The 26,038-nt window shown below is 47.2% G+C and overlaps 1 protein-coding gene and 1 long non-coding RNA gene across 8 annotated transcripts in view; one reads left to right on the top strand and one right to left on the bottom strand.

Moving 5' to 3' along the window:
- ACVR2B (activin A receptor type 2B) overlaps positions 1 to 3,949 on the bottom strand; it is a 104,857-nt gene extending 100,908 nt beyond the window's left edge. The window contains exon 1 of the mRNA XM_042042904.1: positions 3,504 to 3,949. Coding sequence (XP_041898838.1) covers positions 3,504 to 3,555 — 52 coding nt within the window. The 5' untranslated portion in view covers positions 3,556 to 3,949. The remainder of the gene's footprint in view (positions 1 to 3,503) is intronic.
- A 2,026-nt stretch (positions 3,950 to 5,975) lies between these two features.
- LOC121671381 lies at positions 5,976 to 24,319 on the top strand. Of its 7 annotated transcripts, none has more exons than XR_006018499.1 (6): positions 6,529 to 8,123; positions 8,707 to 8,935; positions 10,274 to 10,317; positions 14,541 to 15,380; positions 17,118 to 18,169; positions 21,355 to 24,319. It is a non-coding gene; the product is annotated as an uncharacterized LOC121671381 (long non-coding RNA). The 7 variants fall into 7 exon arrangements; XR_006018498.1 differs by having other exon boundaries at positions 19,026 to 24,319; XR_006018497.1 differs by lacking the exons at positions 17,118 to 18,169; positions 21,355 to 24,319 and adding an exon at positions 5,976 to 6,518 and having other exon boundaries at positions 8,061 to 8,123; positions 14,541 to 16,514.
- The last annotated feature ends 1,719 nt before the right edge of the window (positions 24,320 to 26,038 follow it).

The following is a 26,038-nucleotide window of genomic DNA, read 5'->3' as shown; positions in this document are numbered from 1 at the left end:
AAGGCACCAGCAATGGCAGAAATTTCAGCGTGTAAATACTTTAGTTAACTCCCCAGGCTCAGGTTAGACCCTCGCTCTGGTCCAGGGATATGGGATTTTTAATGCTGCTTGATCCGCAGAAACCAAAGGAATGATGCAGGAGATGCTTCGAAATGGAGAGTGGGGAGAAGGGGGGAGTTAAACCACAGGTTGTGCAGGACCTGGAGAGGTATTTATAAATAATGCCACTAAAAATAATACACTGATCACTGGCGTCTCCAACACAGCATTTTCTTCTCCACAGAACTCTGACAGCGGTTATCTCGGTGGTACAATTATGTAGATTTGACAGCAGATTAAAAAAATATATATCCTAAACACCTGTTCAAGAGTTTTGTGTTTTTAAAGGCCATTGCCATTAAGCTTGGGCCACGCACTTCATTGTGTTTAATTAGCAAGCCAATGAAGCCAGTTTTATTCTCTTTCTCAAGCACAAGAGGATAAATACAAGACAGTGAAAGAGGAGACCAGATCCATTTGCTGCACAGTTCCTTGCTGCATGGCATTACTTAAACTTGCACCGAAATAAAAGTAATGCAATGGCTCGGAAAACACATAAGCAATGCATTCTGCAAGGCAAATCCTTTTACACCTTCTGTATTTTCTCAAGCTCATCGATTAAAACATGATTTCTGAACATTTGGGCTGCAGAGAATTTGCAAACAAAGGGCTAAAAATGAACATAATGTTTTCCTCAATGAATCCTCAGTATTCCAAAAAATTAAGCATAACAGAGTCTTTTTTTTTTTTTTTTAAAGAACAGCAGCCCGTGCTTGCTTTGTTACAGCCAGCCAAGGTAGCGATGAGAAGCATCAACAATGGAGGTCAAGCAATTTTCGAAAAGCCCACCACTTTCACAGAGCCCTAACATGTTCACACACAAAAGACATACTTTGAGCAAAGCCCAGTGCTCTGAATCCCAGCAACACATTCCAACTTCGGGTATCTGAGCTTGTTTTCCTCTTTTTTTTTTTTACTGAACAGCTTTAGGAAAAACTGGACAATGAAGATCACGTTGATAAATACTCATAAACATCACAAGAAAGGCAGAAAGGCTTTAAAAGAGAGTGAGGGGTTTACAGAATGGCTAATGCACTGATTTAGTGATCAAGAGGACCTCTCTAAATAAACAGAATTATATTCATTTTTGGGGATTTCTTTATTGTATTTTCAGGGGACGAGGAAAAAGTCAGCACAGGTATGCCCTGTCAGATTATCTTTTACATAACATGATACATTTAAGAAGGTTTCAGGGTGCCTTTTTTTTTTTTCCTAAGAAATTGCTTTTTTCCCCTCCAACTTAGATTTCAGTCACTGTGCACAGAGCCACAGGATCAGGTTAAATACCAAAATCAAACCAAACAAAAACCCAACGCCATACCCAAAACAAAACAAAAAAAAAAAAATCCGGAAGCCATCTCTTTTATTGAATCACCCGAGATAAAAGGATTCCAAGATATATGGAAAGAAAATACATTGACCATAAATCTCCTTTATGCACATAATAGAATTTTCCAGCCAGGAGAGCTGTTGTGATGATAGCAACGCCAAGCACCAGGAATGCTGCTGGCACACACCCCCCCCCCCCCCCCCCCCCCCCGCCTGCTCCTTCCAAAATACCTGCTCTCCTCAGCACTGCTATGTAAATACAAACCCGCACAACCCCCTTCCCAACACATGGAAACAAAGCTGCGTACAAGTGTCCCAACCATCAGATAAAAAAGCTCGAGCTGGCTTTGCTCACTAAGACATTTTTTTTTTTTTTTAATTTTTATTGTCCGCTCCCTTTTTATTGCCACTCGCGCACACTTTCGGTGTGACTTAAAAAATAATGAAGCGCTGGCACCGCCGGTAATGGCAGAGGCAGGCGGTGGCAGCGCATATTTAATGGGCACTCGGAACAAAGGAAGCCCGGTTGCAGGAGCGCCCCGGGGCCGGCTCCGCGCCCGCTCCCCTCGCTCCGCGCCGCGGCCCCGCCGGGCAGCTCCTTCCCCGGGGCGGGGGACCCGGACACGCGGGGAAACCCCCCCTGGCCCCCACCCCTACAGCGGAGCCGCGATGGCAAAGCCGCCGGGAACTCCCCGGCTGCCCATCGCGGAGCGGGCACGGCCACAGCATCGCTGCCTCCGGCACCCTGCCCCCGGGAACCCCCGGCCACAAACAGCCTCCCCTCGGCCCCGTCCCCCTCCCGCGTCCCCCCAGTCCCCGGCTGGGAGATGGAGGGAACGTAACAAGTCACTGCCCAGCGCCGGGGCGGGGGGCTGCGGGCTCAGCCCCGGGGGGGTCGTGGTTACCAGGCAAGGGGGGGGGGGGCACAAAATTGCATCCGCACCGGTTTCTCCTGAGGAAAATGCAGCGATAATAAAAAGCAATAGGGAAAATAATAATAATAATATAAACAGAAATTAAAATAAGGAGGGAAAGTGGGGAGCGCGGGGATTTCCAGCGTGCCCGCGTTTTCAGTGCTAGGAGCAGCACAGGGATCTGACCCCTCCCGCCCCCCCGAGGGTTGCGGGATGGGGTACCCCATGGATACCCCTCCCCGCCTCCCAAAGCGCTGCCCGGGTGCCCCCTCCAAGTCCCCCGGCCGTGCCCGGGCTTTGGGCGAACTTCCACCCGCGTCCCTCGGCACGACGCGCACCCCGCAGGTTGGAGGTGAAGTTTGGAGGCCAGCCCATGTCCGTAAAACAAATGGGATGAAGAAGATAGAAAATAAAGACTCTCCTCCGCCACAGAAGCCTCCTCCGGAGGGATGCTCCCCAGGCACCCCCTGCCGCACACACCCCCTTTTTCCCAACTTTCTCCCGGCTCCCCGCGGAGCCAGCCAGCCCCAATAGGCTCGTTCCGTGCTAACCCCCACGGGACCGCGGCGCCCCGGGGGGCTGATGAGGAACCGGGGGGGTCTCTTCGGGGCGGAGGCGGGGTCCCCCACATCCCCCCGGGTTACACAACCCGAGCCCGGCAGGAGCAGAGCGCACACATGGCCACTACCTGAGAGACCCCGCACCATTCCGGAGCGACCCGCAGGTCTCCTCCCGCTGCTCCCAACTTCTCCCCCCCCACACAACCTCGTCGGCTTCTCCCCCACGCCCCCGCCCAGAAGTAAATGCCCATTTTTGCAAAGTTTCCTCGAGATCGCGCCGTGTTTACATTGCCGTGAATTCCCACAGGCTGCCTGGAGGGAACAAAAAGCAGCACGGGAAGGCTCGTCCTGCGAGCAGGGAGAAAACGGAGAGGGAGGGCGAGGGAGTGAAAAGAAAAAGAGAATAATAATAACAATAATAATAATAATAAAGGAAATTAAGCCGATGCAGCAGTGGGGGGATTCCCCAGCTCGGGTGCTGTGCTCTGCTTCCGAGGGTGCTGGAGGGCGGCTGCAAATAACCGCACGGCCCATTCAATTCTGCATTTGGAGACGCGACCGAGAGCCGGAGCGGGAGGTAAACACGCCGAAAGGCTCTTACCTGCACAGAAAGTTCCCCAGAGCACGGCGAAAGTCAGCCACGAAGCAAACATAGTCCTTTACTTTTTTTTTCCCTCGCGTGCACCTCTATCCCCCAGGGAAACAAAAATAAAAAGATCGAGCGCGTGAAAAGAGGGGGGAGAAGCCCGGCTCTGCCCTCCCTCTCGCTCTCAAAAAGAAAAAAAGAAGAAAAAAATCCTGGGGGCAGGGGGTAGGGAAAAAAAAACAACAAAACAAAACGAAAACAAGAAAATCGGATTTAATTCCTTCGCAGTTGCAAAATTTATCCAGTGGAGACGAACAGACCCGGACGGTTCGACCTGCTCCTGCCCGGCCCCACCGTTCGCTCCCAGCTTTCCAAGAGTTTCTTTCCCTGGGCTTTTGTGCTGGGAGCGCGGCGTGCACCACACACCGACTCCCCCTCCTCCTCCTCCTCCTCCTCCTCCTCTTCCCCTTCCCCCTCCTCCTCCTCCTCCCAACCCAGCCCCTCCGGCTCCCCCAGCAGCGAGGGGCGAGCGCACACACGCACACGCCCCCCCCCCCCCCCGCGCGGTTCCCGCGCAATGCCCGCGCAGCCGTGCGCAGGTTGCGCGCTCCCCCCCTTCCCCCGCACACAGACGCGCATCCCCCCCCTTCCTCCTCCTCCTCCTCCTCCCCTTCCCCGCGCAACCCACGGGCGCTCCCCGCGCCGGCAGCGAGCGGGGCGGCGGCGGCAGGACCAGGACCGTGCGCGGTTTTTACGGACCCCGCATCCCGGGAGGCTGCGGAGCGGCAGGCAAGGGCCGGCGGAGGGGGCGCGGGGCTGCCGCGGGGGGCCGGAGGAGGAGGGGGAGGAGGAGGAGGCGGCGGGGGGCCGCGGCATCGCGGGGCTGCGCGGGGCGGCGGGCGCGGGGGCGCGGCGGGAGGTGCCATGTGCGGGATGGGGAGGCGGGAGAAGAAAATTTAAAAAACAACGTGGAGGGGGAAGGGGAAGGGAGTTTTGTTGGGGTTTGGGGTTTTGTTTTTGTTGTTGTTGTTGTTTTGGGGTTTTCTTTTAATAATTAAAAAAAAAAAAAAAAACCCTGAACCGCGTCCAAAATGGCTTCTAAAAAAAGGGAGAAGCCAGCGGGGAAACCCGGATGTTGGATACAAAGGGGCTGGAGGGGGCGGTGCGGCGCGGGGGCTCCGCGGGCGCTGAGTGGGGAGCGGCGCTGCCCGTCACGGCCGCGCCCCGCGGGGAGGCCCGGCGGGAGCGCTGGGGGCGGGGGGAGAAGGGGCAGGGTTAGGGGCAGGGGGCTGCGGAGGGTGTGTGTGGATATGGGCAGGGTTAGGGGCAGGGGGCTGCGGAGGGTGTGTGTGGATATGGGCAGGGTTAGGGGCAGAGGGTGGGGTGAAGCTTTAGGGGCAGAAGGTGTGTTTGGATAGGGGTAGGGGACTGCAGGGGGAAGGTTTGGGTGAAGATTTAGTGTCTGAGGCTGGAGGGAGAGGTTTAGGGGAAAAGTATGCGGAGGGTGTGTGTGGATAGGGGCAAGTTTCAGACCAGAGGGCTGCAGTGGGGGGAGGTTTAAGGGCAGAAAGTGGCTGAAGATGCGTGTGCCTAGGGACAGTTTTAGGGACAGGAGATTTTAGGGGCAGTGGATAGGAGTGGGGATTTAGGGCCAGAAAGTGGCAGAGGGTGTGTGTGAGGAGGGACAGGTTTAGGGGCAAGGGGTGGCAGGAAGAGACTATGGGGCAGGGGGTGAGGGAAATGCAAATAGGGCACAGAATGGCAGAGGAGGCTGGCGGGAGAAATTTAGGGGCAGAAGGCTTGGGCGGGGGTAAGATTTAGGGGAAGGGCAAAACGAAGGATATGTGTGGATAGGGGCAGGTTTAGGGACAGGGGGATGCAGGGGGAAGGTTTAGGGGAAGGGGGGAGGTTTAGGGACAGAACACGGCAGAGGGTGTGTGTGGATAGAAGCAGGTTTTGGCGCAAGGGGCTGCAGGGGGGAGGTTGAGGAGAGGAAGGGAGGCTTGGGGGTAGGGGGGCAGTTTTAGGGGCACTGGATGGAGAGGAAGGTTTAGGGGAAGAGGGTGGTGGAAGGCGTGTGTGTGGATAGGGGCAGGTTTAGGGGCAGGGATGGCTTAGGGGGTTTTGGGACAGGGGTCGTGGGAAGTGCAAATAGGGGCAGGGGGTGGTGGAGGGAGCTGGGGGGCGAGGTTTAGAGAAGAGGATGGGGCAGGGGGTGGTAGAGGATGTGCGTGGATAGGGACAGGGGATTGCGAGGGGGAGGGTTGGGGCAGGAGGCTGCAGGGGGCAGGTTCAGGGCCAGGGGGTGGCAGGGCAGAAGATTTAGGGACAGGGAACGGCTGGGGGAGCAGGGAGTGGGAGGAGTGTGAACAGGGGCAGGGGTTGGCAGAGGGGACTGGCAGGGCAGGTTTTAAGGGCAGGGGGTGGCTGGGGAGGATTGGGGTCAGGGAATGGTGGAGGGTAGGGCTGTGGATGGGGTGGGGGGAGGGGTAGCTATGAGGCAAAGCCACCTCAGTGTCTTGGAAAAATTCTCTGGCCCCTTGCCTTCCCAGGGGAGAGGGCAGCATAGCCCCCACCAGGGGAAGGAATAAATCGTGTCCTTGCAGAAAAACCAGTCCTCCTCTTCCAGGCAGTGGGATGTGTGCTGCCTGCTCGTGTCCTGGAGCTCCCTTCACCCACAACAGTCCCTTGACCCCAAGATCCAGCAGCAGCAATGGCTCAGTGACAGTTTCCAGGGACCCCAGGGCTGAAGGGGCACCTCAGCAGAATCCATTTTTAGACTATTTCAGGGTTAATAAGGTTTTTTCCGTTACCAGGATTACAGGAATTGAATGCTCTCCACAATTTATTTTAATTCTAACTAGGTAATATGGCAATAGGGAGCACCAAAGGAATCTTAAGAGGAAGGAAGAGAAAGGGGGAGATGCTGAAGTTGGGTTATTCTCAAGACTTTGGGTCTGCAAGGTCCACTGACTCACTGGAGAAAGGGCTGTGGCCTGGATGGACGTTGTGCACAGCAGTGAATCGCAGGTCAGCTCCCTCGAAGTTGTCGGATGGGGACTAAGGCTGAAAATATTCCTAAACTCATTTTCTTTTTCCTCTGGAGGGAGATAAGAGTAAACATGAATCATTCTTCTAAAAGTTTGAGAAGCGTTTTGTTCCAAGAAGAAATATGTAATTTTTTTTTTCTTCTTACAGTAACAAGTTCACAGAAAGCTTCAGGAGGCTTTTACAAAGGCTTGTAACCACTTTGAAGCTGGAAACTGTTTTTATATACGTACAGCACTTGCGTAACAAGGTCTTGACAGTGAATGGGATTCCTGGGTGCAGTTGCAATAAAGTGATTAATAGTATCATTCATGGTATCATACCTCACTCATAGGTTTCCTGTAAGTTAAGAGGAATACATTGGCAGGAACACACTGGTTGTGACTTTAAACACGATACTCTTGGGGGGAAAGTTACAGCTAACACATGCACTGAAGGGCAGTGCAATTAGTAAAGCTACGTAAAGGGCTAAAGAAAACAATTTTTAGAGCAAAAGGTGTGGAAAAACAGGACCACAAAGATCTAGTTCTGAGCTAGTTCTGTGGCACAGAGAAAGCTAAGTGGATATTGCCACACAGGTGGTGAAACCAAGGACAGAAAACAAGATGTGTCTGTCAAAGGGATGGGTCAGGGGTGATCACTATTCAGAAATACACAAGTTGGGTGTGCGTTTGGTTTTTTGGTTTTTATTTTTTTAATCTGGACAGAGGGAGGACCGATTTTGTCACCAAAATGTTTGTCACTTGCTTGTGGCACAAATCACTGAGAAGGCCAGGCAAGATGCAAAAGAGGGTGCAGAGCACTTGTCAAAGGAGAAGTAAGTGTTCTGGCTGTGGGCTGCAGCAGCTTGGGATGCATTTGGAGCCTCAAGAGAAGTGACAAGGTTTTGGGTCAATATTCCCTAAAAAGCGGCTTATTTCATTTGAAAGCAAATAATGGGTCAATATTTCTGCTTATTTCGTTTGGGGATTAAGTTGTTAAACAGCTACCACGCGGCTGAAGCATGGAGAAATGTGCGGGGTGATAAAATACGACCTAGTGTTTCACTGTACCAGCATCCCATGATTAGCTCAAACGAGACATTTAGCTCGGTCCAAGAAAACATCAGCCCTCGGGAGCAGGCGGGGTGAGTAACACAGGATCGCTTGGGCTGCGTCCCTGCCCAGCCTCAAAACACTCCCTGGCCAGCGCTGCTCCTATTTTTAATCGCTGCGCTATGAAAAGCCCCGTTTCTCAGCACCTGACCTGGCGCTGCGCAGGCACGGACTCGGCAGCGCGTTTATCACGCGGCTGTCATCGCTTTTGAGGAAACGGGCCCAGGGCGTTTCGGATGTTGTCCTAAAGCCACCCGGTGCGACAGGCACAGCGTGGCCTTTCTGCACCGGGGCAGCTCCTGCTGCGAGGCGCAGGCAAAGCGATCCACCCACGAGAGCTGGACCCGGGGGGATTTTTGCCCAGAGCTGAATGACACCCCGAAGTTGCATTTATTAAATTGCCTCCCGTCTTGTTTACATTGTTTCACAGGGAGGTGTTTACCCGCCCGAAAAGCTGAAATGTTTCCTCTACTTGCAACACAAAAGCGCAGGAGTGAGTATTGTCGCTGGAGATAATGTTACAGCTTTGGCAGGATGAGGCTTAAAAACTTCATCAGCCTTCCAAGAATTTCGGAAATAGCGATGAATAAGGGCAGAAAGTGCTAAGAGCAGGCAGTGCTTGCAAGAAGTGCCCTCACCAGCAGCGCTTTCAAGAGCTGTTTTCTGTTTTCACTTATCATTAGAGCTGCACAGCTCAGACTGCTTTTAAATAATTATACTTAACAGTTTAAAAACCCTCCCGTGCTAAAATAAATTTTAGCTAAGATGGTTTATGCTTTGCAGCCTCACATGACACTCAATCTTTCTCGTGTGACTCTTGTAACAAGTCAAATTCATGTATTTTGATACTGCGCACGTGATTAAGATACTTGGATCACTTAAGCCCGCACAAAACTGCAGTGCTCGCATGTCATTTATCTTAAAATCCCATTGTAGCGCTCGTGAAGTGTAATTTCTTCAGTGAATGGAAATTTATACTGACAGAGGTGTTATAAAACATGGAAAATACTGGGAGGAGAGGGCCCAACGTTTTCTTTATCTCTTCAAGCGTTCACTAACGGGGATTTATTTTTCAGCTCGGCGCACGTTACAGAGCTCTGGTGCAATTAAAGGGACCCGTTTCCAGACTTCTTAAGCAAAACTCCCATTACTTGCAACAGGTGGGGACTGTGTGCTGCGGCCTCGAGGCAGCAAACTGGTTCATGGGCTTCACTTTCCATGTTGGTCCCTAAAGCTACTTGCAGAAAATCACCCAAAGAAACTCCTGGGATCCCAGCCTCTACCTCCCCGTTTCAAAATGCATGGGTAAGAAAAACCAATTTATATTCATAACCTTGAGTAAATAAATTGTCACTTTAACTACACATTTTATTGTAATTAAGCGCTTCCCGGTAATAACCAACCCACACTATGGAGCTGTTTCCTAATATAACGGTAAGGCAAGTTCTCAGATGAGAGCACAATTAGGAAGCTTTTAAAAGCACAGACCAGTTGGTACAGCAGGGTGATGTTGCACAGTTCTCAACATGTGGAGAAAAGGTAGTTTTGCTAAAGAGGTTTGTCCTTATTTTCAAGAAGTGCTGTTGCTGTGTGGTCAGCAAAATCAAATCTCACCTGCGGAATTTCCCAGCAGGATTTTTACCCAGTATTAGCTTGAGTCCCAGTGGATTTGTCTAACACCAAAGGGAGCATGACTGAGGCAGATTTAGACCTTCCCCAGCTTTCTAAGGACTCGTTGCTGTCACCTCTCCATAATGTGGCTACAATTAACTTTGCTGGAATTTCTATATTTGAAGCAGCTTGAAATTAGAGCCTGAACTTCCAGACATGGATGCAGATAGTCTTTGCTACTGTCTGTATGACCCCTTGGGCTTCACACTAAAAAAGCCCACTTATGTTGACAAATTTGCCCTTTGCAGTCTGGCTTCACTGCGGCTGAGCAAAAATAGCAAGTGATACAGCAGACAGAATGGGCCCTAAACTATATTTTTTGATAGCTTTTCTTAGCTCCAGACTAAAGAGCAAGGCATCAGATGTTGACAAATTAGCAGGGAATATACGGAGCAAAGGGATTTGTTACTGAAATGCCCACAATCCAGCAGTTTTGCCGTCCCCCAGAATTTGAACTTTTCCCTTGGTTTTCAGTTGTATTTTGATTAGAGTGTAAATACCAGCCGCTGGCACATGTCAGCTGGCATCAGAGCCGCGCGCCAAAGCTTTGTTCAGGTTGGAGCTTTAGTGTCGTTTTGTTCATCCACGGATTTTGTTAGGACTTCTGGGGCATAGCCCATTATTTTTACCACTGTAACCACCAGTTGTTGTATAATTATTCCTCTTTAAATCCAGGAGAGCTTGTCTGGCCTTTTGGGTGGGGAAGTTAATTGCACGAAGGCTCTGGAGGATGGGTGATGCTGGATAGTAACTGTGCTGTTGGTGTGTTACCTGCCCCCAAAAAGGAGAATCCAGGCGCTAATCCATGCCCCCAAGCCATGCCAGCTTGCTGGGTACCAGAGCACACCCACACTGAGCTGGAGACTTCTGTGCTGAGACAAGGAGGATTATGGGCACCGCGTGACTAATTCTGCAATCGAGGTATGTGTTTAATTGGTGAACAACTGCATTTTCTATCCTTTTTTAACCCAGGTCACAGTGCCAAAGGACTGCCTGATGTTTGAGGTTCCTTTCAGGTATTTTCTTCATTGAGATGCACTGTGCTTAAGGTTACTGTTGTTGCCAGCTTTGTCTTATGCCCTCAAGCACTACTTTGCCTTCTAGTGTTGAGAAACCAGCATTCAAATTCCCCTGAAACACCAGGCTGTGCTGCTTTCACAGCTCACAGAGGGCCTTCCCTCAACCTCAGATACAAAAGCTCTGGCTTCTCCAAAGCCAGTGACCAGGAGTCAGGAAAAGCACAGTTTAGAGATATATATAGATATAGATAGATATATATATATATATATATATATAAAAGCAGACTACAATCCCAAACTTTAGACATGTCCTGCTTTTAAGCTCTCTGCCTCAGATGCCCTGTGAAATACAAATAACAGCATTGATGATGTTTAGCTCATAAAAAAGTAAGTATTTCTAACTTCCAAGAGTGTGTGTTGCAGTCAGTTGAAGTCAATGCAGGTTGAATTCAGTGGAAGGAAGGTATTTCTACCAGCTGATGGTACGTAACCATTCAAACAGTTTACCAAGTGCCACGGCAGCAAAATTCCTTCTGTTTAAGACTGCCCGGTTGCCTGGCAGGAAAATGTTCCCAAATTGGCGTAGTAACACTGGAATCACTTCCTGGTGACAGTCCTGTTGACTGAAAGCCTCCAGTAATGGCAATCTATTAATCTCTTGCTCTGTGGCCATAAAGCATTTTGTCCTCCTTCCATTAAAAGCTGAAAGTAAATAAATACAGGTCACATCATCAGATCATTTTGCTTGCATTCTTGCTGTCTACAAAGCCTCTGCATGACATGGACAAGCAGAAGGGCTAAAGAAAATGTCCCCATCATTGGCATAAGGCCAGCCAAGATGTGACACTGCAAACGTGGGGCTCAGGAGCTGCTGAGTTGCAGGGGTCATTCCACTTTGCTGTGCACAACAGCCCACGTTGCTGACATTGTCGGGGGGAAGGGCGAGGTGTGAAACCTGCTCTGAGCTTGGAGCATGTTTGGGCCGGGTCAGGGCAGCCTGAAGTGCTTCGTGCCTTTGGGTGGCTGCCAGCAGAGCCTCTGGGGTTTTGCAACACCTGAAAAAGAGCCTGGGAATACAACAGCCCTTGAATCTGCAGTGAGGAGAGCCCTTAGTCTGCCCCCCAACTTTTTCTGCTTAAGTTACCATTCCCTGTAAAAGAGGACAGGAATTCTTTACCCACATTGTGTTCAGGTGTTGATGTTCTACCTGGAAATGCAATGCAGGTCTTTTAAAGCACATATGGTGGCTACAGCAGCCTAGAGCCAAAGCCTGTCTTCTCTCCTGCTCCCTCGCCTTCCTCTCTCCCCAGGTGTTTAGTTGGCAGAAGAACATCTTTCAAATTCCAGTATTTTATTTAAAAAGCTCGACTCGGGGATTTTAAATTGGTTGCAATTAAGATTTAACAACGGGAAAGTTCTTACAGAGGTGCCATGTCCCTTTGAAATGGCTGTGCTGAAGAAAATCATCCCTATCCGTCCTGCAGCCAGCTGGACTGCACTGCAGGGTTAACTTTCACTGTTACCTGTGGCCTTGTGCCTCCTGACACACTCAAGGCATGTGTGGAAGGACCAATAAAATATGTCCTGGAGTGTTTGGTGTATTTTTAGAGTTTGTCCCAGATTATTGGCCTTTGTCCCAGATTTCAGTGGTTAGGGTATAAGAATGCCCGGTGGGGCTCAGTGCTTCCTGCCTTGCTCTCAGGAAGGCTTTAATCAGGAAAAATACCCTCTCAGAGAAGGCAAATAATTAAGTTTTTGTGGCAAATCCTCTATTGCCATTAGCAGGAGATGATAAACACTCAAGACCACAGTATAAATAGAGCAAGGCAGATGCACTAAGATTTAAAGTGCAACATTATTGTGTTACATGGTATTGAGTAATGAATTGGACACCATAGCAAGGTAGTTTTCCTTTTTTCTTTACTGGGACCAGAGTTTGTTTTTACACTGTAAATTATCTGTCTTGTGGGGAAACGCTGGTGCAACCCTCCTGAAGGAAGCTCATCCCACCTGCTGGCAGTGTGCAAGCAGGCAGCTAACGATGGAAGGGATCTTCACGTATCATCCCATCCATCCTACTCTGTTGGCACTGGTTAACTGATGTATGGCAGTCCTGGCAAATGCTTATCCAACCTCCTCCTGCAGTGCCCCTGCCTCCCAAGGCATTACAAGTTTTGCGTGCAGAGCTTTTTGCCTCCTGTGCAACCTCAGCCTTTCCTGATGTAATTTGGTCCTTACTGAGCACATGGGGAACAATTCCTCCTTTTCCCTCTTCTTCAGCTTTGTCACATGGGAAGATGGTCTCTCTTTATAATGCCAAAGCCAAAACAATCAAATTCTTTTGTCCCTTCCTTGTATTTCTGGTTGTGCAGCATGACCCTCACTCCATCCCTGGGCTGCTTAGCCATATCTCAGGGGCTAAATTCCCTTGCTGAAGTCCTGGGCTCCCCATGCCAACATATCTGTCATCCACTCCTCAGCTCTGGGGGACTTCTCTGGATTCATCCCTCCCAGTGACATTGCAGGTCATTGGGATGCTGGAGAGCTCCCTGATGGACTCATCCAAGCGATTTCTTGTTTTCGTGTGCTTCCACCTTGGTCTTGCCTCTTTACCTGCCTACCAACTACTTCTTGTCAAGCTGCCTTCGTGCACTTTCTGCATAGGACATTCCATGTGTCACAATAAATACGAAATACAAAAACTATTCTGTGAAGATTCCAGTCACTGATGCACCAGTTTTGTAGGGACGTGAGAGTGACACATTGCCAGTACAGATGCAGATAAAGTCCTGCTGCACCCAGTCGTGCCTATGAGAACTTGCTTTCCTTCCCAGTGCTCCCCAGTACTCAGCTCTTGGACATTTTGGCACATTATCAGTGATAAATGTATTCACAAGTGAGAGCAGACAGTCCTGCAGGTTCTGATGCCAGGGTATTATGGGTTCTTGGCATCAGCAGTGCCTCTCTGTGGATTTCAGACGAATGAAACAGAAATATTTTTATAGTCAGCCTCAAGTTTTTATCTATTTGTAGGTGTCTTGGTTCTCCCTAAATAGGGATTAGGTCCTTTGGAAGGAAGACTGCATTTTGTGTCTTGACTTTCCTGGCCTTTAATGCACCCAGGCTGCTCTTGCTCCCAAAGGCCACTGATCTTGCCCTTTATTTTTACCAGGAAGCAATAATACAGGAAGCAAACAATCTGTTTTCTATTTCTTGTGGCCTACCCATGCTGTGGGATGGTGCACAGACCCTTAATTATTCACCTACATTAGTTCAAATGCTTGCAAGTGGCTACTAATATCAGGTGTGAAAAGAATTCAATAATAATGGAGGGAGAAGGATGATTTTTTTAAAAACCAAGGATAGTGTGAGACAAGGGTGAGAAGGGTGAAGGACATACAGCAGAGGTACTGGCTGGGGTATTCTGGTGTCCTGGGTTCCAGCTCAAATTTCTGCAGAATTTCTGATAGGCTTTTCTTTACTTATCTGTTAAGTCCAGATCAGAATGGGAACAACGGACTTTATCCACAGAAGTAATTAAAATGTTGCACTCCCTGGCAGGGGAGTTAAAATCAATTTCTCAAACGCAAGATCAAGAGCAGTTGGCCAGGCTTCTGCCATGTGGAAAAAGATCCAGGACTGTGATGCTTGGGAGTACAGCTGAAACCCAGTGCTGCAAAAATCCAGCAGTTCTCCTGGGGTGCCTGTTCTGAGGGGCATACACTGCAGAAGACATTGGACAACCCCTCCATTCCACTTGGTGAAGGTCTTAGCTCAAGGACAATTTCCACACCTCAGGAAACACATGGCTTAGCTGGGAAAAGCCCAAAGAGGTGCACAAAGAGTTGCTGGAGGTGTAGAAAACGTTTTGCCTTTGAGGTAAAGCTGGGTGTGGTCTGAAGAGGGGACTGAGCTGACACAAAACAAGTTGCCAAATACATGCAAGGCTGATGCAAAGAGGAGAGGCACAATGTGTCCTTGTACCTTCTGCAAGTAAGGTGAGTAATCGGCTTCAGCTCCAGCAGGAGGTAAAAGATTGCGAAAAAATTCCTGGTGCTGGGGATAGTTTAGCTCAGGGATATTCCCACAGACTCTTGTGGAATTGGCACTGCAGGAAGTTGTTAGACAAAGCTCTTGCAGGGATGGTTGAGGTGTTGTTGATTGTACTGGGAACCTCTTAAAGGGATTTATCCAACTGGTTTTTTTCCTATTTTTTCCAGTTGCCACTGAAATCATTGGAATTCAGCTCTTCAGTGTTTGGGAAGACCTGCCACAATAGCAGTCCCCTGTTTGTAATCAAGAGGATTGCAAGACCAATCAAATGCATATTGAGCTGATGTGCAGCTCCCAGGATTGTGAGGGGCACAGAATCAAGCTGAGAAGTACGTGTGCCATAGCTGTAGAAGTTGGTCCTTCTAAAGCATTGAAAATCCAGCTTTTCTTTCACAAGGAGATGCTGCACGTGAGGAATATCACAGGTTATATTTAGTGTTACAGAGGCACGAGGGAGATCTCATTAGAGCCCAGCGACAACCATCCGTTTTAAAGGGAACAGGAGCAATTTCTAAGTCCTCAAAAAATAGTGTGTCTCTGTTCTGCCCTGTCCTCACTGACTGCTGCTGCTCTAGGACACAGCTTTCCTGAGAGAAGGATCTGTGCCTGCCTGCTCAGTTAGCCCTGATACATCACGTTTTATTTGCTGGGGGACTTGAACAATGAGCAGCAAACACTCCTGTTCCTATTTTAAACACATGGAAACTGCAGTACAGAGAAATAAAATGACTTGCACAGAGTCACAAAGCAATTTCATGGCAGGGCTCAGACCAGAGTCTAGCTCCCTTGCTCCCAAACCCATGTGCCAGCTTTTCTTTTCACTGACCCTTAATTTTAATCACCTTCCAATAAATTCTGTTGGCCTTTTCCAGTTGACTTCCATGGGACTAATGCCAGGTACCAAATGAAGTCACCCAGAATATCGAAGCAAAAGGAGGCAGTATTAGATGCAAAGAAAGAACTGATGGAAGAGGACAAGTAGATTTTACAAAAAAGAATAAAAAGGAGTAAGTTCTAGTGCCGCTTCCATAATATCATTCCCCTTTTAATTTGTGCCTGATCAAAATTAAAAAAAAAAATAGATTGCTAATATTAATAAATGAAATGAATCTTGAATTTTATAATAGTGGAGGAAATGAAAGGACCAAAGTAATATTGTGTTGTTAACTGAGATTTTAATAATGATTCTGTCTTCAGTTGGTGCATTTATTCCACAGAAAGTAAATAATTAATGAAGAGGAGGGGAAAACAGTTTGTGGTGATGGATTTTTGAAAGAAAAGTTTAATTTTGCTTAACTTGTAGAGACTCTGAAATATGCTTGGAGCACTAAAACTAAAGTACCACCACCTCAAAAACCATTTTTAGAGGCAGAATTTAGCCAAGGGGCTGACAGTGCCTGGGGTAGGATGGAGAGATGCCCACAGCTCCGTTCTGGGAGAGCTGAGATGAGTGAAGAGGTGGGTTAGAGATTTTGGTTTGATGGAGGAAGGAAGGTTTGCTGTTGCTTGGTTGCATTCTAATAGGTATTTCTGAATGACACCTGGAGAGCAGTAGGGTATCATCCTGACCCTAAACCAAGGGAGATCCAATTGGGCTCACCCCACATTTTCTGTGGACTTTATCAAGACCTGCTTCCACCATGTCCTCTGCAGTGGGGAGGGTGGACTCAAACCCCTCTCAGTTCTTTGAGGGTATTTGACTTCCCAGGTGAAGAAAAAAAACCCACCAAGGCTAATGTGTCCACTACCCACCACTGTCTTCAACCACTTCCAAGGCGTCCCCAAAAAAGGGCTCCCTGGAGCAGCCCCCTGGTTTGAAATGTCAAGCACAGGGAGGTCTCACAGCAGTGGAGAAGAAAAACATCTCTGTAGTTGAGATTTGCTGCCTAAGAAAAAGCAAATACAGAACTTACATCCCTGTGTGTGCATGAAGGAGGTGGGGGAAAATGCAGAATTCCCCTGATTCCTTGATGAGCACAGCACCCCGAAAATGAATGTAGAAATTTGCAAATTAAACCACATTTCTGTATCTAAATTACCAAATCAATAAAGAGATGTAAACATTAAGCAACATTATATGAGAGCCTGGAGTGTCACCACAAAAAATTAGGACTCTGTAATTAAAAGTACAATGCAATTTATTTTTATATCTTTCTTCATTCAAATCAACAAATCTTATTACTTACCCAAAAATGTAAAGCAGGCTGCAAACTAATTCAAAAGATGAAGATGGAGTGGCTATTGAAAATCCTATGTTTCTTGTTCCCTTACATCTGGCAACAGTCATGATTTAATATTTTAACTACTGTGATAGGTTTTACTGCTGAAGAAAAGTGCATTAATTACTATGGGAAACCTAAAAAAAATCTAATTAAGAACAATAAAATCACTCTTATTGACTGGGAAAAATAAAACTATGTAAAGGGAAATGAGGGATGAAAAAGCTGACAACACACAAATACTAATAAATGTCTGTGCCGGGTAGAAAACACACTTGTGCTGTTACTGGGGGTGTGGATTTGAAGTCTGGCTGGAGATCACAGTTTGGCTAAAGCTCTTCTCTCACCCACTGGAAGCACCTTCTAATTATCTGCAGCTCAGGGACTTGAGTTTGCTCTGAATTCAGCTCAACATGTCTGTGCAGAGTCAGCCCCACTGGCTGTGTCTGAAACAGCACACTAGAGCAGGAGATTGAACTGCATTTCTGGGTGTAGTGTGGAGTAATGAAGTAATTATCTCAATAGGTGCCATCCTTCCTGCAAAGTCAGAGAGGACACATGTGAGAAAGCAGCCCTGTGTCCCAAACACTCATCGTGTCCTGCCCAGGGACGCCACAAGGAGGAATCGCCACGGGCAGATGTGAATCCATCTTTCAACCAGCCACAGCCACTTTGAAATAATGTAAAAGGAACCTTTCTGTGTGAAATATCCACCACCTTGTTTGCTCAGCCCCAACTGAAGCCGTCTGTTGGCTCTGCCATAAGGAAGGACTGGCACCCCCATCCATGCCTTCTGAGGATCCCCAGGGATGTAGGGCTCCTTAGGGAGCAGGTGCCTCTTGTATCGGCCAGAAACAGCAGCCAAATGTGTTAGGAGGTGTTTGTCTGTATTTTCCAGATGTGAAACTAGATTGGACTGTCTGGTTTTGTCATTGTGGGGATCGGATTCTGGGGCTGTGATTTTGAAACTCCATCCCTCATGATCTTGAGCATTCTTGTGATGGCAAGACTCATTTTCTGCCCAGCTTTACTGCCCTCATTCCTAAAGATCTCACCAATGTTGAAATGTCTGTGGATTTTAGAAAGAAGGGAGAAGATGCCACAGGGTCAACATTTATACTAAATATTTAAATATGTACATGTGATTTAACTACTTCAGCTGATATTAATAGTATTAATGCCTTTTCAAGGCAGAGGTAGTCCTTTGATCATGTATATTTACTTCACACATAAAATAGACTGCAGGAGTTTGACCAGTTCTCTGGTACCAAATCCAGTAGCTTGCATATCATTAATATCTCCAAATATGAAAAATTAGTAGTATAAATTTTGCACAGTCCTTCCAGGATTTCAAATCTTCGTCAAAGGCAAGAGGAATTGTCTGAGGAATAAGGACTTCTCAATTCAGTGAGTGCACACTGTGCCAGAGAGGAAGAAATGAAATGAAACCTTCGCAACAGATGATCCTATTATAGATGTGTGCTTGCACAGAAAGCCAGAAAAAGGGGGCTGCAGCACCTCAGCTATATTTTGGAGGTATCACTGACACCCAAAGTTGCACAGCTTTGTGCTCAAAGGTAATTATGTTCTCCTTTCCCACCTTCTCCCCCAGGAAAAAAGGTTGCAAGGCAAAAAGCATGGACAGGGGTTTTATGAAGGAGTTTTGATTGACTGGGGGTTATTTTGCAGCACAAAAACATCCAAGCAGTAATGCCTTTTGATTTGCAAAGAATTTTTATGTTGAACCTTGCAAAACACCTGAGGATTACTCAGGAAGAGTGTCACATACACCATGTGCAATGATCTACACAAGGGTTGCAGAAACAGCCTTTAGATATAAAACAGGAATAAGCAAAGCTTAAATTCACTCTTTGAGAGGAAGATAGAAGGGGTTTTGATGTGGTAGCATCTGAAGGTGTTGTATTAGGACTTGCCACGCTGTACATGCTCTGCTAATCCAGGATCCATAGACATAGGACTTTGTATAGTCTATGTGGAGCTCTGCACTGCCAGGCACCCAGGGCTGATGCAATCCCAGCTCACACACGGCTGTGCCTCTGGTTTGTGCATGGAACTGGGAGCTTGGGGTCTTAGGGGCACCCAGAGGCTGTGAGCTGTTGCTCAGGGGTGGAATGTTTCAGCTACCTTAGTTTGGGACTGCCTCTCTGTTGTGGCATCCCTCAGTCCAGCTGTAAATCTCTGTGCACTGCAGGGTACAGGGAGAGCTGCACCACCAAGTGCCTGAGGTGCACCAAGAGCACCAGGGCAGGGGAAGGTCATGAGGGCAGTGGTGGGATTAGACTCAACTCATTTCAGGTATTTACAGAGTAGACTTCTAAGTGAGAGCTGTCACGCTGGGCTTTCCAGGCAGCAAGGAGAAATAGGTGGGTTTATTATGCCATTCATCTGCTCTGTTTTAACCATCTCCTTTAGGAAGAGATGAATCACTTGTAGACTCCATCAACAGTATTGACTGGCTCTCCATTGACTCGCAAGGGAACCACAGGTGACCTGCCCAAGTGCAGATTTCTGCTTTACTGGGGTGAACCTGCTGAGAACTTCGTGCCCATGGTGTAGGACTTGGCTGCTCTGAGCATCTCAGACTGTGGCATTTCAGTCAATAACTACTTCAGCAAGCTTGGTATTTTTGGAGAAGCGACACCCCTCAGGAGGAGTTTGCGGCGTTAAGTAGACAGAAGAAACAGCAGGTGGGAAACAGAGATGCCCTGTGGTCAGTAGGAAATAAAGTCTGTGCTTCCTGCTCCCGCAGCATGTGCCTCAAAACCTGCCTCTCTTTTATAGCAGGTTTTCGTGTCTTGACAGAGAGATTAGTTCAGGTGTGAACTCATCATACTGATGATAAGTTCATGATGACTGCTGTCATCTCCCTCCAAACTGAAGGGGTCCTGTTGAAGCCGTATCTCATCCCCTGTGGCTATTGCTGCACCTTGTCCTCAGAGCATCAGCTGCTTCTGAGGAAGCCTTGGGTCATCAGGAAATAAACTGTCTGGGTCGTCAAGAAAGCGTGTGCTTGAAAGAGAGAAAAAACCCATCATACTGTAGGAGCAAAAAAGCAGAAAACCAGCCTACACGTGTAAGAGTGGCAGCCTCTACAGTGTGGTGTGTGTCCACACGTTGTTTCAGAAGCCATCTCCCTTCGGCTGTGATCACTCTCAACTGTTTGCAGTCTGTGTGCGGTGACGTGCACGGAATATTACTATGAAAATGTGCATTCTTGTTAATAGGTATAGTTTAGGATGATTGTTAGCAGAGCATAAGGCCTTATTGATTGAAAGTGGCATATGGCAAGGATGTATAATGATTCGCTTTGGCTGCTAGTTTGAAATCCTATTCATGGGTGAAAAAAAACCCCACTCGCCTTTGCAGTCAGGCTTCATTCTTTCTGCAGCATGTTTTTCAAACCAGGCCATTTTACAAGTGATCCGTAGGAGAGATTTCCTGCTCTCCTGGGTGTGTGCTCAAAGCTTTTTTCAGTCTTGCAAGGGCAGGTCACAAGAACAAAAACTGAAGTTATCATATGCCTCCCTTTGAGGGAAAGGTTGGTTGTCTTGCAGTTCTCTCTCTAAAACTCTATTTCTGGGCGTTTAGTGTTTAGGAAAGGTGGTGGACTTGAAATCCTGATCACAGTAAATGCCAGGGATAGGTACAAGGCTGGTTTCCAGCAGCATTCCTTGGTGCCTGGTGGGAGAGGGTGTAAATCCTCACCTGCAGCAACAGCCTTGTGGAAAAGGTTTTAATATTTTTTCCAATTGCATTTTTGAAAGGCAAAGATGCCAGGGCTCCAGCAAGCTGCAGGGAAAGTGAGCTCTTCTCTGGATCCAGCTTCTCTTCACAGGGGGAAAAAAATGCATGTTCCTACATGGCATTGGCAAATACAGAGTAATTAACCTGAGGTAAAATCCCAAAGTAGACAAAGTATTAATAAATGTGAACTGACAGAGATAAGCCCTGAGGACCTCATCTATCTTCCCCATGCTTTAGCAGGTCCAAGTGAAGCTGAAGTTGTCTCACCTGTTCTGCCTTGTGTGGACTGACAGGGTAAGCACAGGCCTTGCCCTGGGTAAAGCTGGCACCTTGTGAGTCCTGAATGCCCCCCATCCCCCATCACTGGTGCTTCTGAGGAATCTGTTGAACCTCAAGAGAGTTGTCCTGAAGGATGACAGCTCAGAGTGGCACTGTCCTGGTGCTCAAGAGCAAATATGGCTGCAACTGATCCCAGTACTGACCCCAGCACCCCCTCAGCCACTATTGCTGGGGGGCAGTGCAGGGAAGGGTTTTGCCAGGTTGGCTGGACATTGGAGGAGAAGGTGATCCCAGCAACCCAGAGCTATCTGGGTTGCCTTCACTGAACAGGGAAAAGCTGCAGGGACTCATCCTAACCCAAATGGATCAGCTCATACAGGAGGATAACTAGCTGGCAGAGGAAAAGGGTATGATCTGTGCCCATTCCTATGAGCCTGCAAACCTCCTTGACTTTTATCTGGCTGATGTTCAGTATTATCTGAACACTTTTCCTGGCAACAGCACCAAGAACAATTCAAATGGCACTCACTTCACTACTGGAGGCACAGCTCTTGTGTTTCCCCACCAGCAAATAAAGAGCAGAGCCGAGCCTTCATATATGTCTTTTCTGGGAACTGATGCTTTCTAAGAATTGCTTACAAAGAATTAAGTGATCTATTTGATTGTCATCCAGAAGTCCTGGGCTTGGTAAATGATCTTGCACAATTCTTTTTTCCAGGAAGATACTCCTTCAAGAAGGTCTCAAGGATTTGCCTGTGGTAGGCAAAACAGGGCTCCCTTGAATAAAATAACCCAGAGCAGGCAAATAAATGGAATGTCTTTCATTATACCTGTCACCAGTTTATTTACTCTGTGTCCTCTTTCTGCCATAAAAATCTTGAGTGATTTCAGCACAGTAAAACATCTGCACTCATTTTCAGAAAATAACAACAACTGCCAATGTATGAACTCACTATTTTCTCAGAACGCCTATTGTTCTGTGTCCGGCCCTTATTGTTTCTCATCTCCTGTGAGTGGTTTACAATCAAATCCGCTTTATTTACAGTGGAAAGCAAAATATGTCAGAGCAAGACAATTGACTATAAGCCTTCAGTCAATAACAGCTTATTTTTGTGCATGCTAAAATGTAGTAATTTCTTGCCTTTGTTGAAACCAGTGGCAAAATTCCCATTGGGAGGTGTCAGTTCAGTCCCGTGCCAGGTGCTGGGCTCCTGCTAAGCCTAAGTTGGTACACCTTACCATGCACCTTCTAAACCTGGATCCAGCACACACAGACCATCTTTCCACAGGCTCCACAAGCCATCCTGCAGTGAGCACTCACAATTAAGGCCTTGTATCAAACAATACTTTAGCACTGTTCAACTGGTTTGGTGCTTAGGGACTTTTGTAAGATACTGAGCTGTCAGCAGGCAGATCATCTCTATCCCACAGTGTCTCAGTCTTTACTCTTGGTTTGTGGCCAACATCAACTCCCACTGAAGGCCTTTCTTATATAGTTTTCCAGTGAATGCTTTCCATGGGGTCATCACATCTCAGAGATAAACACTGAAAAGCTGAAGCGTGCTATTAAGCTTCTTAAAACATTAGAAAGACAATCATTTTGACAGAAGAGATGTTAATCACACTTCTATAAAAGCTTTTCATCTTCAAAGCATTTAACCAACATTAATTACAGGTAATTGGCTTTTCCACATACATCATGCAAAACACACCTTTCATGTCACTTGTCTCTGCTATCTTACCCGGGATTTCTGAGACAAAGCTGTGCCTCTCCAGTGCAGCACAGCTTCCTGAAGCCACCTGAGGCCTCATCTTGCAAATCCCAAAGGGCAACATTTACAACAGCAGTTGTACAGAATACAGACACCTCAGCTGAACTGAGAGATCTGGGAAAAAAAATAATGCCATCCCACTCGGGTGACTGCAAAGCTGTGTCTCCATTTCCCCAACAAAATCATCTGAGGAGACTCTCTGAAATTTTGATGTCCCCCTTGCCTGGGGACGTCCCTGTCTTCACCAGGCCTATCTAGGTCCCACACCCACATTCTGGTGTCTGCCCAAAAAGTCCAGGACGCCCTAGCCAGAAGCAAGCTGCTCTCTGGACTCCAGCAGCACTGCATTTGATAGGCTAGAGTAAAAAGAGAAGAGACCACATTTTCCATGGATACCTTGTGTCCAACCACTTACCCAAGAAGTCGAGAACTTGGGTCCACTCCCTTCATCTGCTGGGGGATGTCTGAAACCCCCATCTGCCGCCACCTGCCTTGCTTTTCTTGCATGACCTTTTCATTGGAACAACTGCTACATTCAGCCACAAACAACCTGAGAAAGTTAAGATTTTTATTCCATTTTACAGCATGTGTGAGACAAAAAAACTTTCTTGCCCAGTGAACTGTCAGGATTCAGCTAGGAAATACGAGTTCCATGTGTCCTTGGAAGAGCTGGCTAGTATTCAAGCTCCCTGTTGCTCAGGGCTGAAAGAAAAGGATTTTGGAAGCATAAGTCACAAAACAGTAAATTTCACCCAAAAGGCCAAATGAAGAAAATGCCCAAGAAAAGAAAAAAAAAAATGTTTACAGGGACTATTGCACAGAGAATTTATCCTGGACATGAGCACTGGTTGGAGGATAAGGTTCACAACAGGTAAGAAATAAAACCCAGGCACTATCTGGGATCAACAGCACTACTCAGGTCAGGAGATAGGTGAAGGTCCTGATAAGTGTCTTCCCTCTGTTTGGCTGCCTTTCAGAGGGCAGTATTGAAGGTGATATTATGCTTGTTTTCATATTCAGTGTAGAGCCATTTACAAGCTGATTAGCTCCATCACTGTTTATATATGTAGCTAACAGAGCTAAAAAATGTGCTGTTAGTTCAATGGCTCATGAAGGTATGAAGGCTCCACCTGGCAGCCTGGCATTCCTGCATTGCCTTGAAGTAAATAAAGGTGCTTTCCCAAAAGTTCAGGACTTTGCTAACTTTTATTCTTGGCCCTCAACTTGTATTCTTAACCCTAGATGGCTGCAAAGCCCTCTTGCCCCCTTAGCTGGAGTGGCTGTTTATTTTGAAGACATCTTCACGACCTCATTCTCAAGATTATAATTCAGTTGTTGGCCACACAGTTCTGTCAGACTACTCCCACCCTGGAAGTTAAGTAAATGGTTATTAAGTAAGTGTGTTATTGGTTCAGAACGAGGAGACTCCACCTTGCTGGATTGAGCCCTGTATTCATATTTCCTTTTAAACTTCTCCAAGTAACCCCAAACAGGCTGGCAACACTGAGTGCAACGTTACAGGAGATGACTGTGGCAATTTCTGAATGACAAGAGCATTTAAAAGAAATGTCAAGAGTCTGTGGGCTGCAAGCTTTTATGTTTCAAGGAGAAACAAGAACAAAGGAGGGACAATAAATCAAACGCAACAGCTTAGCATGCTCCATGTCTGAGAGTTAACCTCTTGAAAGCCACGTCCCTGACACAGCGAGGGCCACACTCCTTTGATGGGGTCCATTATTTTGTGCAAAGTGATGGAAGCAGCAGGGTGGGCACCTCTGTGCATGCCCAGGGGCCATGTACACTGTGCTTTGCTTGACATGTGCTATGCATTTATGGGTTAACATCAAACATGAGCTGATTTATAATTTTTAATCAAAAAAGGATTATAACCTAATAAATCGTAATAACGTATTCTGTCTGGAGGTTATGTGGTGTAGTCATATAATATACTGGTAGCTTTGCTCTCCTGAGCCTGGAAGATGGTGTAAAGTTCTTGATTTGTCAGTAAACTGTTCCTTGGAAATGCTTAAATGGATCAAGACCCTCCAAGCACCATGAAGCAAATGACGATCCCCTTGGGTGGAGCCTTTCCTGCTGTCGCAGGTTTTGGAGTACTTGAATGAGACACATTTGGAAGCTTGCAGCACCCCTGTGTAATGAGGATCTCTTCTCACTTTCAGATGCCAAGTGTTTCTGGTTAAGTGCTAATTATTGACAGTTAGCTAGTTGAATCTAAGCATTAAACATATCAAACACATCACTGATCTTAGAGCCCTAAGGAGTCCTCCAGCCACCAGAGGGTAAGCATTGGTTTGTAAGGGCCCATCATTTTTTGAAGTTAAAAAATTATGGCCACACAAAGGAAGACTTAGCCCTCGCTACTGGATTTCCTGGGTTTTGGTTCTCCCACCCAGATAGACTGGTATTATCCTGGGGAATCTTTGAGCAAGCCAGACCTGTCAATTATCAGAGGGGATTTCTGAGCCTTCTGTTCCCAAAGAATGATCATCTTCCCTCCAATCCTTACTCTGCCTCCCAGCAAAAGGCTGTCCTGGAAGAACACTTACTTCCCAGGAGACCTAATTAACATTACAAGACTAATGGAGACTAAGCGTAAAGAATTTTTAAAAAGTCCTTTGACTGCAGTGCCATTTTTAAAGCTGCTCCTCCCTGCTCTTTGTTTGCACACAATAGCTGAACAACCACAGTGGGGATGGGGCAGGGGTCAAGAGGTCCAAGGTATTTTCAAGCTAGTTTTAACTATCTTGCTGTTACCTCACACTCTTCCGCTATGTTTGCACCCATCTGTTGTTTGTTTCAGCCTCCTCCTAAAGCTGCCTTCTAGCCAGGGATGTCCTCTTTGTGTGAGTGCAAGTGCATGTCCTGATAATGCTCCATGGGTGGTCAGTAGAAAGGCCTCAACAGAAGCTCTTAGTCTTGCCACATCTTCACCACTGCTGGAGGATAATGTCACCGGGGGCCTGATCCAAGCCGTAGGAATCTCAAAAGCAGTTTGGAGCTACTCCTTTAACACTGGTTTACTAATTAAGGAAAGATTTCCAATCCAATCAGATAATGAAATCCATCAGGATCAACCAAGTCTATGACAGTAGAATCGCTCTCAGGTGTCACAGAACCACAGAATCATTTAAATTGGGAAAAAAACCTCCGAGACCATGGAGTGCAACCTTCGAGTGACCACCGTGTCAACTCCACCATGGCACCGAGTGCCATGTCCAGTCATTCCTTGAACACCGCCAGGGATGGTGACTCCACCACTTCCCTGGGCAGCCCATTCCATTGCTTAACAACCCTTGCCATGAAGAAATTTCTCCTCATGTTCAACCTGAATTTCCCCTGGTGCAGCTTGATGCTGTGTCCTCTCAATCTGTCAAAAATGAGAATGTGGAGAATGTGTCCTGTGTCAAGAGGAGAGGATGTTTCTCAGAGGGGATCCACTTACAACCCTTTGGTTAGGAATTTTTTTCCAGTACAGCTGCGATCTTGTAGATATACACCTGGAAAAGGCAACTTTTTTGGCTTTTTTTCCACTAGGCTATAGTTGAAGCTTCTACTTTCTCCAGGGTTCAGCTAAAACCAGCCTGGGCTGAAAGTCTTCAGTTGCAATCT

This window comes from Corvus kubaryi, unplaced genomic scaffold, assembly GCF_017639235.1.
Source record: "Corvus kubaryi isolate FWS band 111438036 unplaced genomic scaffold, C.kubaryi_AGA036_p1.0 37398, whole genome shotgun sequence".
Taxonomy (NCBI): domain Eukaryota; kingdom Metazoa; phylum Chordata; class Aves; order Passeriformes; family Corvidae; genus Corvus; species Corvus kubaryi.
The sequence above is the reverse complement of the archived record's forward strand: the minus strand, read 5'-3'. Positions and strand labels throughout refer to the sequence as shown.